This window comes from Oncorhynchus masou, chromosome 14 (assembly GCF_036934945.1).
Source record: "Oncorhynchus masou masou isolate Uvic2021 chromosome 14, UVic_Omas_1.1, whole genome shotgun sequence".
NCBI classification, from domain to species: domain Eukaryota; kingdom Metazoa; phylum Chordata; class Actinopteri; order Salmoniformes; family Salmonidae; genus Oncorhynchus; species Oncorhynchus masou.
This window is the reverse complement of record NC_088225.1, coordinates 38,528,580-38,544,942: the sequence shown is the minus strand read 5'-3', so window position 1 is coordinate 38,544,942 and position 16,363 is coordinate 38,528,580. Positions and strand designations below refer to the sequence as shown.

The 16,363-nt window shown below is 46.1% G+C and overlaps 2 protein-coding genes across 2 annotated transcripts in view; both read left to right on the top strand.

The window, feature by feature from the left end:
* The first annotated feature begins 2,111 nt into the window (after positions 1–2,111).
* The window catches only part of LOC135553897 (uncharacterized), a 29,830-nt gene continuing 15,578 nt past the window's right edge, over positions 2,112–16,363 (top strand). The window contains exon 1 of the mRNA XM_064985822.1: positions 2,112–2,196. Coding sequence (XP_064841894.1) covers positions 2,112–2,196 — 85 coding nt within the window. The remainder of the gene's footprint in view (positions 2,197–16,363) is intronic.
* LOC135553896 (glutamate receptor ionotropic, NMDA 2A-like) overlaps positions 4,072–16,363 on the top strand; it is a 65,448-nt gene continuing 53,156 nt past the window's right edge. The window contains exon 1 of the mRNA XM_064985820.1: positions 4,072–4,389. The gene's annotated coding sequence lies outside the window, so the exon portion shown is untranslated. The remainder of the gene's footprint in view (positions 4,390–16,363) is intronic.

The window sequence follows — 16,363 nt, the reverse complement described above, 5'->3', positions numbered from 1 at the left end:
CTGTTTTTATAGCCAAGATACACCATGTTTTTATAGCCAAGATACACCCTGTTTTTATAGCCAAGATACACCCTGTTTTTATAGCCAAGATACACCCTGTTTTTATAGCCAAGATACACCCTGTTTTTATAGCCAAGATGCACCCTGTTTTTATAGTCAAGATACACCCTGTTTTTATAGCCAAGATACACCCTGTTTTTATAGCCTAGATACACCCTGTTTTTATAGCCAAGATACACCCTGTTTTTATAGCCAAGATACACCCTGTTTTTATAGCCAAGAAACACCCTGTTTTTATAGCCAAGATACACCCTGTTTTTATAGCCGAGATACACCCTGTTTTTATAGCCAAGAAACACCCTGTTTTTATAGCCAAGAAACACCCTGTTTTTATAGCCAAGATACACCCTGTTTTTATAGCCAAGATACACCCTGTTTTTATAGCCAAGATACACCCTGTTTTTATAGCCAAGATACACCCTGTTTTTATAGCCAAGATACACCCTGTTTTTATAACCAAGATACACCCTGTTTCACCCGACATGACAAACAACAGATATATAGAATGGGTCACAAGGTTAAGATTAGTATGAAAGATACCAATAATTCATAGCAGACCGTATCTGTTGTGTCAACAGTTTTCATTGTATATAGACCAGTGTCTGGTCCTCCCGACTCCAAACTGGAACCATCTCTACCTGGGACGGTACAGAACAGACTCGACTTACCCAGTTTTGTTTCAACCGAGGACAGACAAATTTTACTGCCGTGCTACTATAGATTTTTTTTACCTTAATTTTTGTCTCCAATAATTAAACAAAATTATAATAAAAATTCATTTTTTTTCTATTTTGATGTTTAATTGTGATTATGTTACAGCCAATTAGAGAGAGGAGGTAGGAATTATGTTTAATTGACATTATGAAGCAGCCAATTAGAGAGAGGAGGTAGGAATTATATTTAATTGACATTTTGAAGCAGCCAATTAGAGAGAGGAGGTAGGAATTATGTTTAATTGACATTATGAAGCAGCCAATTAGAGAGAGGAGAATTATGTTTAATTGACATTATGAAGCAGCCAATTTATGTTTAATTGACATTATGAAGCAGCCAATTAGAGAGAGGAGGTAGGAATTATGTTTAATGGACATTTTGAAGCAGCCAATTAGAGAGAGGAGGTATGTTTAATTGACATTATGTTACAACCAATTAGAGAGAGGAGGTATGTTTAATTGACATTATGTTACAACCAATTAGAGAGAGGAGGTATGTTTAATTGATATTATGTTACAACCAATTAGAGAGAGTAGGTATGTTTAATTGACATTATGTTACAACCAATTAGAGAGAGGAGGTAGGATTCATGTTTAATTGACATTATGTTACAGCCAATTAGAGAGAGGAGGTATGTTTAATTGACATTATGAAGCAGCCAATTAGAGAGAGGAGGTAGGAGTTATTGCCATGGAGAATTGAACCTCTGTCAATGGAAAGTAAGATATGTGGCCATGGGGGATGAGCTCTTCTCTCCGGGGTCGATGGATAGTCAGATGTGTTGCCATGGGCTCTGCACCAGAACCTTCTCTCTTCTCTGATCCCAGAAAAGGTTGGAACACATCCAAGTGTGTGTATGAGAGAGAGAGAGAGAGAGAGAGAGAGAGAGAGAGAGAGAGAGAGAGAGAGAGAGAAAGAGAGAGAGACAGAGACAGACAGAGAGAGAGAGTATACTAAACATTAAGAACACCTTCTCTTTCCATGACAGACTGACCAGGTGAATCCAGGTGAAAGCTGTGATCCCTTATAGATGTCACTTGTTAAATCCACTTCAATCACTGTAGAAGAAGGTGAGGAGACCTGGTTGAAGGAAGGATTTTTAAGTCTTGAGACAATTGAGACATGGTGTGCGTATGTGTGCCGTTCAGAGTATGAATGGACAAGACAAAATATTGAAGTGCCTTTGAACTGGTAGTTGGTGCCAGGCGCACTGGTGTAAAGAACTGCAACGGTGCTGGGTTTTTATTTATTTATTCATTAGATCTCATCGCTGCGACTCCCCGACGGGAAGAGGTGAAGTCATGCGTCCTTAATCCACCCGAAATCCAGCCGCACCAATGTGTCAGAGGAAACACCGTTTCAACTGGCTACTGGGGTCAGCCTGCAGGCACCCGGCCCGCCACAAGGAGTCGCTAGAACCAAGTAAAGCCCCCACCAGTCAAACCCTCCCCTATAGCCGGACGACGCTGGGCCAGTTGCACGCAGTCTTATGGGACTGAACCCAGGTCTGTAATAACGGCTCGCTGCAACGGAAAGGCTGCTGGGTATTTCATCTCTCTCTGCATCTCTCTCCCCCTCTGTTTCCTCCCTCCCTCTCTCTCTCTCTCTCTCTATCCATCCCCCTCTCCCTCTCTCTCTCCATCTCGCTGCATCTCACTGCATCTCTCTCCCCCTCTGTTTCCCTCTCTCTCTTTCCCCTACTCTCTCTCTCCATCTCGCTGCATCTCTCTCCATCTCGCTGCATCTCTCTCCCCCTCTGTTTCCCTCTCTCTCTTTCCCCTACTCTCTCTCTCCATCTCACTGCATCTCTCTCCCCCTCTGTTTCCCTCTCTCTCTTTCCCCTTCTCTCTCTCTCCATCTCACTGCATCTCTCTCCACCTGTTTCCCTCTCTCTCTTTCTCCATCTCTTCCCCTACTCTCTCTCCCTCTCTCCATCTCGCTGCATCTCTCTCCATCCCTCTCCCTCTCTCCATCTCACCACCCCTCTCCCTCTCTCCATCTCGCTGCATCTCTCTCCACCCCTCTCCCTCTCTCTCTTCATCTCGCTGCATCTCTCTCCACCCCTCTCCCTCTCTCTCTCCATCTCGCTGCATCTCTCTCCACCCCTCTCCCTCTCTCTCTTCATCTCGCTGCATCTCTCTCCACCCCTCTCCCTCTCTCTCTCCATCTCGCTGCATCTCTCTCCACCCCTCTCCCTCTCTCTCTTCATCTCGCTGCATCTCTCTCCACCCCTCTCCCTCTCTCTCTCCATCTCGCTGCATCTCTCCCTTCTTTCTCCAGAGTGCAGTAGCAGACTCCATACAAGAGTTCTGCAGAGAGAATTGGGAGGGGGTGGGGGGGGGAGGGGGTGCTTTTGACGGCAGGCGGCATGTGGAATTTAAATGACAGCTATTCTACGTCACTGAGAGGCACCCCCTGGCCGACAGACTCCACATCCACATCCTGATATAGAAGGATAGAAAACGGAGAGATTAGAAGAAAACGACGACAGAGAAAAAAGGAGGGGAATTAGGCTATTCTGGTGCATTATTTGATTTCACCTTTATGTCAGCCAATCACAAAACAAAACACCTTTATGCCAGCCAATCACAAAACAAAAACAAATAATACAATATGACATAAAATGCAGTGGTTCGTTTGAAGAAATGATCGTTATTTATTATAATAAAAACGTTATAAGGATCGTCTTCCGGTGATAGAAGTTGATGCTGCCTGCGTTGTGTTATCTAGTTCATTGCGCTGAAACCACACGGAGTTCAGCTGGGTGTTTGTGTGACGGAAGTCGTCTCAGTTCTGAAGGAACTATAGCGCCGAGCAGACCCACCGGGTAACAACAACAAAAAAACAGGTTGAATCAACGTTGTTTCTCACGTCATTCTAACCAACAACAACACAATCACTGTGATGATGTTGAATCAACGGGGAAACTAATTGGATTTGTAAAAAAAGTCATCAACATAAAGGGCATTTCATTTTTTTTCTTCTTTCTCCAAAATCCAATGACATTTCTTGTTGATTTCACGTCGAATTAGTTTGACAGCTCAACCACATGTAAATCAAAACTAGACGTTTGTGGCCAGTGGGTTGGGAGCCAGCCCAGCGAGCAGCGCAGGCACCGTCCGTCCATCCTTCCAGCAGTCAGTCCCTCTTCTGCAGAGCGCACTCACACGCACGCACGTACTCACGCACACAAACACGTTGTAGTCAGTCCTACTGTATGCGTTGCGTGCAGGGCAGCTCGGCTCGCTGCTCGCAGCTGGGATAGGACGAGAAAGAAGACCACGGGAGAAGGAGAAGACAAGGGGTGTGTGAAAAGGGACTTACGTTCGACTGGAAGATGTTGGACTGGGATATTTGTACTGCGGCGGACCAAGGAACACGGTACACAATGAGCCCTATTGGATTACAGTGATTGTGCTGCTCTTTCTCAGCGGTGTGTGTGGAGTTAACAACAGGATTAATATTCTATACCTCGGGAAGGAAGGCACGAAAGAAGGAATGAACGCCTGTCTTCATTTGGTTTGAGTTCCAGAGGACGCGGGGGGGAACCGGCTGGGCTGTTGTAATGTCATCTCATCACCCCGCTGTTCTGAAGCTCTATGAAAGGGAGAGGCTGTAAGTATGTCCATGTGTAATATGTCTTTCTGTCAGTGTCCATGTCCTCCTGCAGGTTCCCCCCGGTCTGTCTCTCTCGTCTATTCATGTTTTCATTATCGACATTACTGTTGGGTTTTTCAACGGTAGCGATAGGCTGCCCCGTTTTACGCATAGCCTTGCCGTGCCTTGACTCTCCAAAGTGCAGCGAGCACTAGGCTGTGTGCGTGTGTGTGTGTGTGTGTGTGTGTGTTGTAGGACATGAGGGAAGGCTCAGCTCTTTTTCTCTTTGGGTTTGATTTCATTGTGATCAACTGTGCTTCAGAACTAAACCCCCAGCCTGTAGGTTACCATGGGTGCACAGAGGTACCATTACCCACAACCACCTTTGTCCTGGTTAGGTTACATATCAACCTATAGCCCCTTCTCTCCCCCTATCCTGCTACATATCATCCTACCACCCCATTATAACCCCCTCCATCCCCCTCTACATATCACCCTACCACCCCAATATAACCCCCTCTACATATCACCCTACCACCCCAATATAACCCCCTCTACATATCACCCTACCAACCCAATATAACCCCCTCTACATATCACCCTACCAACCCAATATAACCCCCTCTACATATTACCCTACCACCCCAATATAACCCCCTCTACATATCACCCTACCACCCCAATATAACCCCCTCTACATATCACCCTACCAACCAATATAACCCCCTCTACATATCACCCTACCACCCCAATATAACCCCCTCTACATATCACCCTACCACCCCAATATAACCCCCTCTACATATCACCCTACCACCCCAATATAACCCCCCTACATATCACCCCCCAATATAACCCCCCTCTACATATCACCCTACCACCCCAATATAACCCCCTCTACATATCACCCTACCACCCCAATATAACCCCCTCTACATATCACCCTACCACCCCAATATAACCCCCCTCTACATATCACCCTACCACCCCAATATAACCCCCCTCTACATATCACCCTACCACCCCAATATAACCCCCCTCTAACCCCCTCTACATATCACCCTACCACCCCAATATAACCCCCCTCTACCCCCCTGCTAAATATCTAGTTGTGGTTTTAAGAACAACCCAACACAGATGTAGGATTGTAATTTGATCACAATTTTGTTACTGAAAATATCCCTTCACAGCAAGAAATGCAAAACGTGTAGTTTATTTTCCTTTTAAAAAGGCTTCTAAAGTTAGAAATTTCCACTTTGAAAAAAATTCAGACTTGATTTGCCCTAAAGACAAAAAAAAAATGTATCAACCACCAAACAAAAAAATATCCATGATTTATAATCCACATAATAATTCACATGTCCTGTTGCTGCAGGATTACTTTCCTGCTGTAGCAAACTGGCTCAAATTAAGATCCAACATCTGTAACTGGTGGTATAAACGGAGTCGTTGTTTCGGTGTGTGTGAGCAGGGTGATCTCGTTGCAGACTCGTGTCATAATCATGTGAGCGGAGCGCAGGACGAGCATCTCTCTCTCTCTCTCTGAAGACGAAACAGCGCACCGGAGCCCCCGGTAAAAAAACAATAAGACAAACACCCTCTGTATCTGCCTGCCCTCGATCTCGCCGCTGTCTAGAGCTCCTGGGGGGTTTGTGCGGATGTTGCAAGCATGACGTGAGACAGGAGGGGGAAACGAATGAATTGTTCAACCCCCCCCATTAACGCGAACCCGTCGCTGAGAGAACATGATGTGGGAATGAAGCGTGTGGGATTTTCGGGGAGGAGAAGAGACGGTGAGAACTACAGGGTTACACTTCTTCTTCTCTCATTGGCTCTCCTCGTCGCCACTGCAGGTTTCTGCTCTCCGTGGGTTTTCCATTCAGCCTCTGAACTTCCTGTGTGTCTCGCTGGTCCAGCAAGGCTACAGGCTCAGAACTTCCTGTGTGTGTCTCGCTGGTCCAGCAAGGCTACGGGCTCAGAACTTCCTGTGTGTGTCTCGCTGGTCCAGCAAGGCTACAGGCTCAGAACTTCCTGTGTGTCTCGCTGGTCCAGCAAGGCTACGGGCTCAGAACTTCCTGTGTGTCTCGCTGGTCCAGCAAGGCTACAGGCTCAGAACTTCCTGTGTGTCTCGCTGGTCCAGCAAGGCTACAGGCTCAGAACTTCCTGTGTGTCTCGCTGGTCCAGCAAGGCTACAGGCTCAGAACTTCCTGTGTGTCTCGCTGGTCCAGCAAGGCTACAGGCTCAGAACTTCCTGTGTGTCTCGCTGGTCCAGCAAGGCTACAGGCTCAGAACTTCCTGTGTGTCTCGCTGGTCCAGCAAGGCTACAGGCTCAGAACTTCCTGTGTGTCTCGCTGGTCCAGCAAGGCTACGGGCTCAGAACTTCCTGTGTGTCTCGCTGGTCCAGCAAGGCTACAGGCTCAGAACTTCCTGTGTGTGTCTCGCTGGTCCAGCAAGGCTACAGGCTCAGAACTTCCTGTGTGTCTCGCTGGTCCAGCAAGGCTACAGGCTCAGAACTTCCTGTGTGTCTCGCTGGTCCAGCAAGGCTACAGGCTCAGAACTTCCTGTGTGTCTCGCTGGTCCAGCAAGGCTACAGGCTCAGAACTTCCTGTGTGTCTCGCTGGTCCAGCAAGGCTACAGGCTCAGAACTTCCTGTGTGTGTCGCTGGTCCAGCAAGGCTACAGGCTCAGAACTTCCTGTGTGTCTCGCTGGTCCAGCAAGGCTACGGGCTCAGAACTTCCTGTGTGTCTCGCTGGTCCAGCAAGGCTACGGGCTCAGAACTTCCTGTGTGTCTCGCTGGTCCAGCAAGGCTACAGCCTCTGAACTTCCTGTGTGTCTCGCTGGTCCAGCAAGGCTACAGACTGTGAATTTCCTGTGTGTCTCGCTGGTCCAGCAAGGCTACAGGCTCAGAACTTCCTGTGTGTCTCGCTGGTCCAGCAAGGCTACGGGCTCAGAACTTCCTGTGTGTCTCGCTGGTCCAGCAAGGCTACAGCCTCTGAACTTCCTGTGTGTCTCGCTGGTCCAGCAAGGCTACAGACTGTGAACTTCCTGTGTGTCTCGCTGGTCCAGCAAGGCTACAGGCTCAGAACTTCCTGTGTGTGTCTCGCTGGTCCAGCAAGGCTACAGGCTCTGAACTTCCTGTGTGTCTCGCTGGTCCAGCAAGGCTACAGGCTCAGAACTTCCTGTGTGTGTCTCGCTGGTCCAGCAAGGCTACAGGCTCAGAACTTCCTGTGTGTCTCGCTGGTCCAGCAAGGCTACAGGCTCTGAACTTCCTGTGTGTCTCGCTGGTCCAGCAAGGCTACAGGCTCAGAACTTCCTGTGTGTGTCTCGCTGGTCCAGCAAGGCTACAGGCTCTGGATGACCGACAGTGACCAAAATACTGTTGATTTGTTTTAAAGAATATTGAATTCCGCTTTTCATGCTGGTGCTCGTAAAACAGGCATGGTACAGTGCTCGGTTTCAACAGCCAATCCAGTAAGGTGAATGGAAACTATAGTGAGCTTCAAATTGGTCAAATAGCAACACAATGTTGCAGGAGTATAGGCATAAAGTTCAGCTCATGTCAACTTTGATCCGGTTCCGTGTTAAACATCACTCGCCTATGTACGCATTGCCCAACGGCCCCCAGCATGCCACATGGGTCTCTTGTGTCAGGATCTGTCACCCACGCCCACCAACAACTTGACTCGCTGGAGAGAGAGAGATTTTTTTTGTATATTATCGACCTCACTTGCTTTGGCAATGTTAACACATGTTTCCCATGCCAATAAAGCCCTTGAATTGAATTGAGAGACAGAGAGAGAGAAAGAGAGAGAGGGAACCACAGAGAGAGAGCGAGAGACAGAAACAGAGAGAGAGTGACAGAGACCGAGAGAGAGACAGAGACCGAGAGAGACAGAGACCGAGAGAGAGACAGAGACCGAGAGAGAGACAGAGACCGAGAGAGAGAGACAGAGACCGAGAGAGAGACAGAGAGAGAGAGAGACAGAGACCGAGAGAGAGACAGAGACCGAGAGAGAGACAGAGACCGAGAGAGAGACAGAGACCGAGAGAGAAACAGAAACAGAGTGACAGAAACAGAGAGAGAGAGAGAATATATTTTGTCCTACATTCCGGAGAGCAAGCAATAGGAGGCTGCAGTCCCGGGTCCCGCCAGTAGGGGTCGTCGGTGTATTGTGGTGCATCCAGTAACACTTTAATGAGAAATCAAAATGAATTCACATCTTCTCTCCTTTCCCCTTCCGTGCTCTCTGAGGCAGTCACGTTGTAGAGGCACAGTTCTTACATCTGACTGAGTCTCGGCTCGCAACATGGACAGGGAGAGGGAGAGAGGGAGAGAGGGAGGGAGGGAGAGGGGGAGGGAGGGAGGGAGAAGCGTTGATGTTTAAACAGGGTGAATCAGTCTGGTCCTGGCCTATAGCAGAGAGAGAGAGAAGCGTTGACTATCTGTTAGTGGTTAGACTATATAAATCAAGAGTCGGCTTTCTATTCCGCAACAAAGCCTCCTTCACTCACGCCGCCAAACTTACCCTAGTAAAACTGACTATCCTACCGATCCTCGACTTCGGCGATGTCATCTACAAAATTGCCTCCAACACTCTACTCAGCAAACTGGATGTAGTTTATCACAGTGCCATCCGTTTTGTCTTTAAAGCACCTTATACCACCCACCACTGCGACTTGTATGCTCTAGTCTGCTGGCCCATCGCTACATATTCGTCGCCAGACCCACTGGCTCCAGGTCATCTACAAGTCCATGCTAGGTAAAGCTCCGCCGTATCTCAGTTCACTGGTCACGGTGGCAACACCCATCCGTAGCACGCGCTCCAGCAGGTGTATCTCACTGATCATCCCTAAAGCCAACACCTCATTTGGCCGCCTTTCGTTCCAGTACTCTGCTGCCTGTGACTGGAACGAATTGCAAAAATCCCTGAAGTTGGAGACTTTTATCTCCCTCACCAACTTCAAACATGTGCTATCTGAGCAGCTAACCGATCGCTGCAGCTGTACATAGTCTATTGGTAAATAGCCCACCCTTTTTCACCTAACTCATCCCCACACTGTTTTTATTTATTTACTTTTTTGCTCTTTTGCACACCTGTATCTCTACCTGTACATGACCATCTGATCATTTATCACTCCAGTGTTAATCTGCAAAATTGTAATTATTCGCCTACCTCATGCCTTTTGCACACAATGTATATAGACTCCCCTTTTTTTCTACTGCGTTATTGACTTGTTTATTGTTTACTCCATGTGTAACTCTGTGTTGTCTGTTCACACTGCTATGCTTTATCTTGGCCAGGTCGCAGTTGCAAATGAGAACTTGTTCTCAACTAGCCTACCTGGTTAAATAAAGGTGAAATAAAAATAAAACATAAAATAACCCCCCCCCCAGATACCAGACAGTTAACCTATCTGTTAGTGGTTAGACTATATAACCCCCCCAGATACCAGACAGTTAACCTATCTGTTAGTGGTTAGACTATATAACCCCCCCCCCCCCAGATACCAGACAGTTAACCTATCTGTTAGTGGTTAGACTATATAACCCCCCCCAGATACCAGACAGTTAACCTATCTGTTAGTGGTTAGACTATATAACCCCCCAGATACCAGACAGTTAACCTATCTGTTAGTGGTTAGACTATATAACCCCCCAGATACCAGACAGTTAACCTATCTGTTAGTGGTTAGACTATATAACCCCCCAGATACCAGACAGTTAACCTATCTGTTAGTGGTTAGACTATATAACCCCCCCCCCCCCAGATACCAGACAGTTAACCTATCTGTTAGTGGTTAGACTATATAACCCCCAGATACCAGACAGTTAACCTATCTGTTAGTGGTTAGACTATATAACCCCCCCAGATACCAGACAGTTAACCTATCTGTTAGTGGTTAAACTATATAACCCCCAGATACCAGACAGTTAACCTATCTGTTAGTGGTTAGACTATATAACCCCCCAGATACCAGACAGTTAACCTATCTGTTAGTGGTTAGACTATATAACCCCCCAGATACCAGACAGTTAACCTATCTGTTAGTGGTTAGACTATATAACCCCCCAGATACCAGACAGTTAACCTATCTGTTAGTGGTTAGACTATATAACCCCCCCCAGATACCAGACAGTTAACCTATCTGTTAGTGGTTAGACTATATAACCCCCCCAGATACCAGACAGTTAACCTATCTGTTAGTGGTTAGACTATATAACCCCCAGATACCAGACAGTTAACCTATCTGTTAGTGGTTAGACTATATAACCCCCCCAGATACCAGACAGTTAACCTATCTGTTAGTGGTTGGACTATATAACCCCCCCCCCCAGATACCAGACAGTTAACCTATCTGTTAGTGGTTGGACTATATAACCCCCCCCCAGATACCAGACAGTTAACCTATCTGTTAGTGGTTGGACTATATAACCCCCCCCCCCAGATACCAGACAGTTAACCTATCTGTTAGTGGTTACCAGACAGTTAACCTAAGATTCAGTCATAGACTATATAACCCCCCCCCCAGATACCAGACAGTTAACCTATCTGTTAGTGGTTAGACTATATAACCCCCCCAGATACCAGACAGTTAACCTATCTGTTAGTGGTTAGACTATATAACCCCCCAGATACCAGACAGTTAACCTATCTGTTAGTGGTTAGACTATATAACCCCCCCAGATACCAGACAGTTAACCTATCTGTTAGTGGTTAGACTATATAACCCCCCAGATACCAGACAGTTAACCTATCTGTTAGTGGTTAGACTAACCCCCAGATACCAGACAGTTGACCTATCTGTTAGTGGTTAGACCCCCCAGATACCAGACAGTTAACCTATCTGTTAGTGGTTAGACTATAGGCCCTAACCCCCAGATACCAGACAGTTAACCTATCTGTTAGTGGTTGACTATATCCCCCCAGATACCAGACAGTTAACCTATCTGTAACCTAGTGGGTTAGACTATATAACCCCCCAGATACCAGACCCTATCTGTTAGTGGTTAAACTATATAACCCCCCCAGATACCAGACAGTTAACCTATCTGTTAGTGGTTTAGGACTAACGATATAACCCCCTATCAGGATACCACCAGACAGTTAACCTATCTGTTAGTGGTTAGACTATATAACCCCCCAGATACCAGACAGTTAACCTATCTGTTAGTGGTTAGACTATATAACCCCCCCCCCAGATACCAGACAGTTAACCTATCTGTTAGTGGTTAGACTATATAACCCCCCCAGATACCAGACAGTTAACCTATCTGTTAGTGGTTAGACTATATAACCCCCCAGATACCAGACAGTTAACCTATCTGTTAGTGGTTAGACTATATTCCCCCCCAGATACCAGACAGTTAACCTATCTGTTAGTGGTTAGACTATATAACCCCCCCAGATACCAGACAGTTAACCTATCTGTTAGTGGTTAGACTGTATAACCCCCCAGATACCAGACAGTTAACCTATCTGTTAGTGGTTAGACTATATAACCCCCCCAGATACCAGACAGTTATCCTATCTGTTAGTGGTTGGACTATATAACCCCCCTAGATACCAGACAGTTAACCTATCTGTTAGTGGTTAGACTATATAACCCCCCAGATACCCCCCCCCAGATACCAGACAGTTAACCTATCTGTTAGTGGTTAGACTATATAACCCCCCCCTAGATACCAGACAGTTAACCTATCTGTTAGTGGCAGATACCAGACAGTTAACGTGGCGTTAACCCCCAGATACCAGACAGTTAACCTATCTGTTAGTGTTTAGACTATATAACCCCCCCAGATACCAGACAGTTAACCTATCTGTTAGTGGTTAGACTATATAACCCCCCCAGATACCAGACAGTTAACCTATCTGTTAGCGTTGACTGTTCCCCCCCCAGATACCAGACAGTTAACCTATCTGTTAGTGGTTAGACTATATAGGCCCCCCCAGATACCAGACAGTTAACCTATCTGTTAGTGGTTGTGTTAACCCCCCCCCAGATACCAGACAGTTAACCTATCTGTTAGTGGTTAGACTATATAACCCCCCCAGATACCAGACAGTTAACCTATCTGTTAGTGGTTAGACTATATAACCCCCCCAGATACCAGACAATTAACCTATCTGTTAGTGGTTAGACTATATAACCCCCAGATACCAGACAGTTAACCTATCTGTTAGTGGTTAGACTATATAACCCCCCCCCCCAGATACCAGACAGTTAACCTATCTGTTAGTGGTTAGACTACATAACCCCCCAGATACCAGACAGTTAACCTATCTGTTAGTGGTTGACTATATAACCCCCAGATACCAGACAGTTAACCTATCTGTTAGTGGTTAGACTACATAACCCCCCCCCAGATACCAGACAGTTGACCTATCTGTTAGTGGTTAACTATATAACCCCCCCGATTCCAGACAGTTAACCTATCTGTTAGTGGTTAGACTATATAACCCCCCCAGATACCAGACAGTTAACCTATCTGTTAGTGGTTAGACTATATAACCCCTCGTTGTGTTCAGATACCAGACAGTTAACCTATCTGTTAGTGGTTAGACTATATAACCCCCCCAGATACCTCAGGCCCTAACGTGGTCCTGTGTTCCAGACAGTTAACCTATCTGTTAGTGGTTAGACTATATCCCCCCAGATACCAGACAGTTAACCTATCTGTTAGTGGTTAGACTATATAACCCCCCCCAGATACCAGACAGTTAACCTATCTGTTAGTGGTTAGACTATTTAACCCCCCCAGATACCAGACAGTTAACCTATCTGTTAGTGGTTAGACTATTTAACCCCCCAGATACCAGACAGTTAACCTATCTGTTAGTGGTTAGACTATATAACCCCCAGATACCAGACAGTTAACCTATCTGTTAGTGGTTAGACTATATAACCCCCAGATACCAGACAGTTAACCTATCTGTTAGTGGTTAGACTATATAACCCCCCCAGATACCAGACAGTTAACCTATCTGTTAGTGGTTAGACTATATAACCCCCAGATACCAGACAGTTAACCTATCTGTTAGTGGTTAGACTATATAACCCCCCCCAGATACCAGACAGTTAACCTACCTGTTAGTGGTTAGACTATATAACCCCCCCAGATACCAGACAGTTAACCTATCTGTTAGTGGTTAGACTAGGCCCCCCCAGATACCAGACAGTTAACCTATCTGTTAGTGGTTAGACTATATAACCCCCCCCCCCAATACCAGACAGTTAACCTATCTGTTAGTGGTTAGACTATATAACCCCCCCCCCCCAGATACCAGACAGTTAACCTATCTGTTAGTGGTTAGACTATATAACCCCCCAGATACCAGACAGTTAACCTATCTGTTAGTGGTTAGACTATATAACCCCCCACCCCAGATACCAGACAGTTAACCTACCTGTTAGTGGTTAGACTATATAACCCCCCCCCAGATACCAGACAGTTGACCTATCTGTTAGTGGTTAGACTATATAACCCCCCCCAGATACCAGACAGTTAACCTATCTATTAGTGGTTAGACTATATAACCCCCCCCCAGATACCAGACAGTTAACCTATCTGTTAGTGGTTAGACTATATAACCCCCCCAGATACCAGACAGTTAACCTATCTGTTAGTGGTTGACTATATAACCCCCCCAGATACCAGACAGTTAACCTATCTGTTAGTGGTTAGACTATATAACCCCCCAGATACCAGACAGTTAACCTATCTGTTAGTGGTTGACTATATAACCCCCCCCCCCAGATACCAGACAGTTAACCTATCTGTTAGTGGTTAGACTACATAACCCCCCCCAGATACCAGACAGTTAACCTATCTGTTAGTGGTTGACTATATACCCCCCCCCAGATACCAGACAGTTAACCTATCTGTTAGTGGTTAGACTATATAACCCCCCCCAGATACCAGACAGTTAACCTATCTGTTAGTGGTTAGACTATATAACCCCCAGATACCAGACAGATAACCTATCTGTTAGTGGTTGACTATATAACCCCCCCCAGATACCAGACAGTTAACCTATCTGTTAGTGGTTAGACTATATAACCCCCCCCCCCCAGATACCAGACAGTTAACCTATCTGTTAGTGGTTAGACTACATAACCCCCCCCAGATACCAGACAGTTAACCTATCTGTTAGTGGTTAGACTATATACCCCCCCCCAGATACCAGACAGTTAACCTATCTGTTAGTGGTTAGACTATATCCCCCCCAGATACCAGACAGTTAACCTATCTGTTAGTGGTTAGACTATATAACCCCCCCCCAGATACCAGACAGTTAACCTATCTGTTAGTGGTTAGACTATATAACCCCCAGATACCAGACAGTTAACCTATCTGTTAGTGGTTAGACTATATAACCCCCCCCCCACCCCAGATACCAGACAGTTAACCTACCTGTTAGTGGTTAGACTATATAACCCCCCCCCCCCAGATACCAGACAGTTGACCTATCTGTTAGTGGTTAGACTATATCCCCCCCCCAGATACCAGACAGTTAACCTATCTATTAGTGGTTAGACTATATAACCCCCCCCCCAGATACCAGACAGTTAACCTATCTGTTAGTGGTTAGACTATATAACCCCCCCCAGATACCAGACAGTTAACCCCCTATCTGTTAGTGGTTAGACTATATAACCCCCCCCCAGATACCAGACAGTTAACCTATCTGTTAGTGGTTAGACTATATAACCCCCCCCCAGATACCAGACAGTTAACCTATCTGTTAGTGGTTAGACTATATAACCCCCCCAGATACCAGACAGTTAACCTATCTGTTAGTGGTTAGACTATATAACCCCCCCAGATACCAGACAGTTAACCTATCTGTTAGTGGTTAGACTATATAACCCCCCCAGATACCAGACAGATAACCTATCTGTTAGTGGTTAGACTATATAACCCCCCCAGATACCAGACAGTTAACCTATCTGTTAGTGGTTAGACTATATAACCCCCCCCCAGATACCAGACAGTTAACCTATCTGTTAGTGGTTAGACTACATAACCCCCCCCCAGATACCAGACAGTTAACCTATCTGTTAGTGGTTAGACTATATACCCCCCAGATACCAGACAGTTAACCTATCTGTTAGTGGTTAGACTATATAACCCCCAGATACCAGACAGTTAACCTATCTGTTAGTGGTTAGACTATATAACCCCCCCCCAGATACCAGACAGTTAACCTATCTGTTAGTGGTTAGACTATATAACCCCCCCCCCAGATACCCCCCAGACAGTTAACCTATCTGTTAGTGGTTAGACTATATAACCCCCCCAGATACCAGACAGTTGACCTATCTGTTAGTGGTTAGACTATATAACCCCCCTCCCCAGATACCAGACAGTTAACCTATCTGTTAGTGGTTAGACTATATAACCCCCCCAGATACCAGACAGGTTAACCTATCTGTTAGTGGTTAGACTCTGGTATAGGACAGTTAACCCATCTGTTAGTGGTTAGACTCTGGTATAGGACAGTTAACCCATCTGTTAGTGGTTAGACTCTGGTATAGGACAGTTAACCTATCTGTTAGTGGTTAGACTCTGGTATAGGACAGTTAACCTATCTGTTAGTGGTTAGACTCTGGTATAGGACAGTTAACCTATCTGTTAGTGGTTAGACTCTGGTATAGGACTAAGGGATGCCGTTGGGACGGAAGGGAAATGGAGGGGAGAGAAAAAGAGGGAGGGAAGCTGAATGTTTCAGTAATGAGTTTAACCCAGGTATACTCTCCCCCCCCCTCGCTGCCTGCACAGGTGTGTGGTGGACTCAGGTGCAGAGTGAACTCACAGGGATTTATCCCTGTTATGTCACAGGGCACTGTTTCCCATCACACACAAGCACACACACACAACGTTATTCAGTCATCCTAAAGAGGTGTGTGGTCTTGGTCCACGTGGTGTTGTGTTCCTCAGGCCCTAACGTGGTGTTGTGTTCCTCAGGCCCTAACGTGGCGTTGTGTTCCT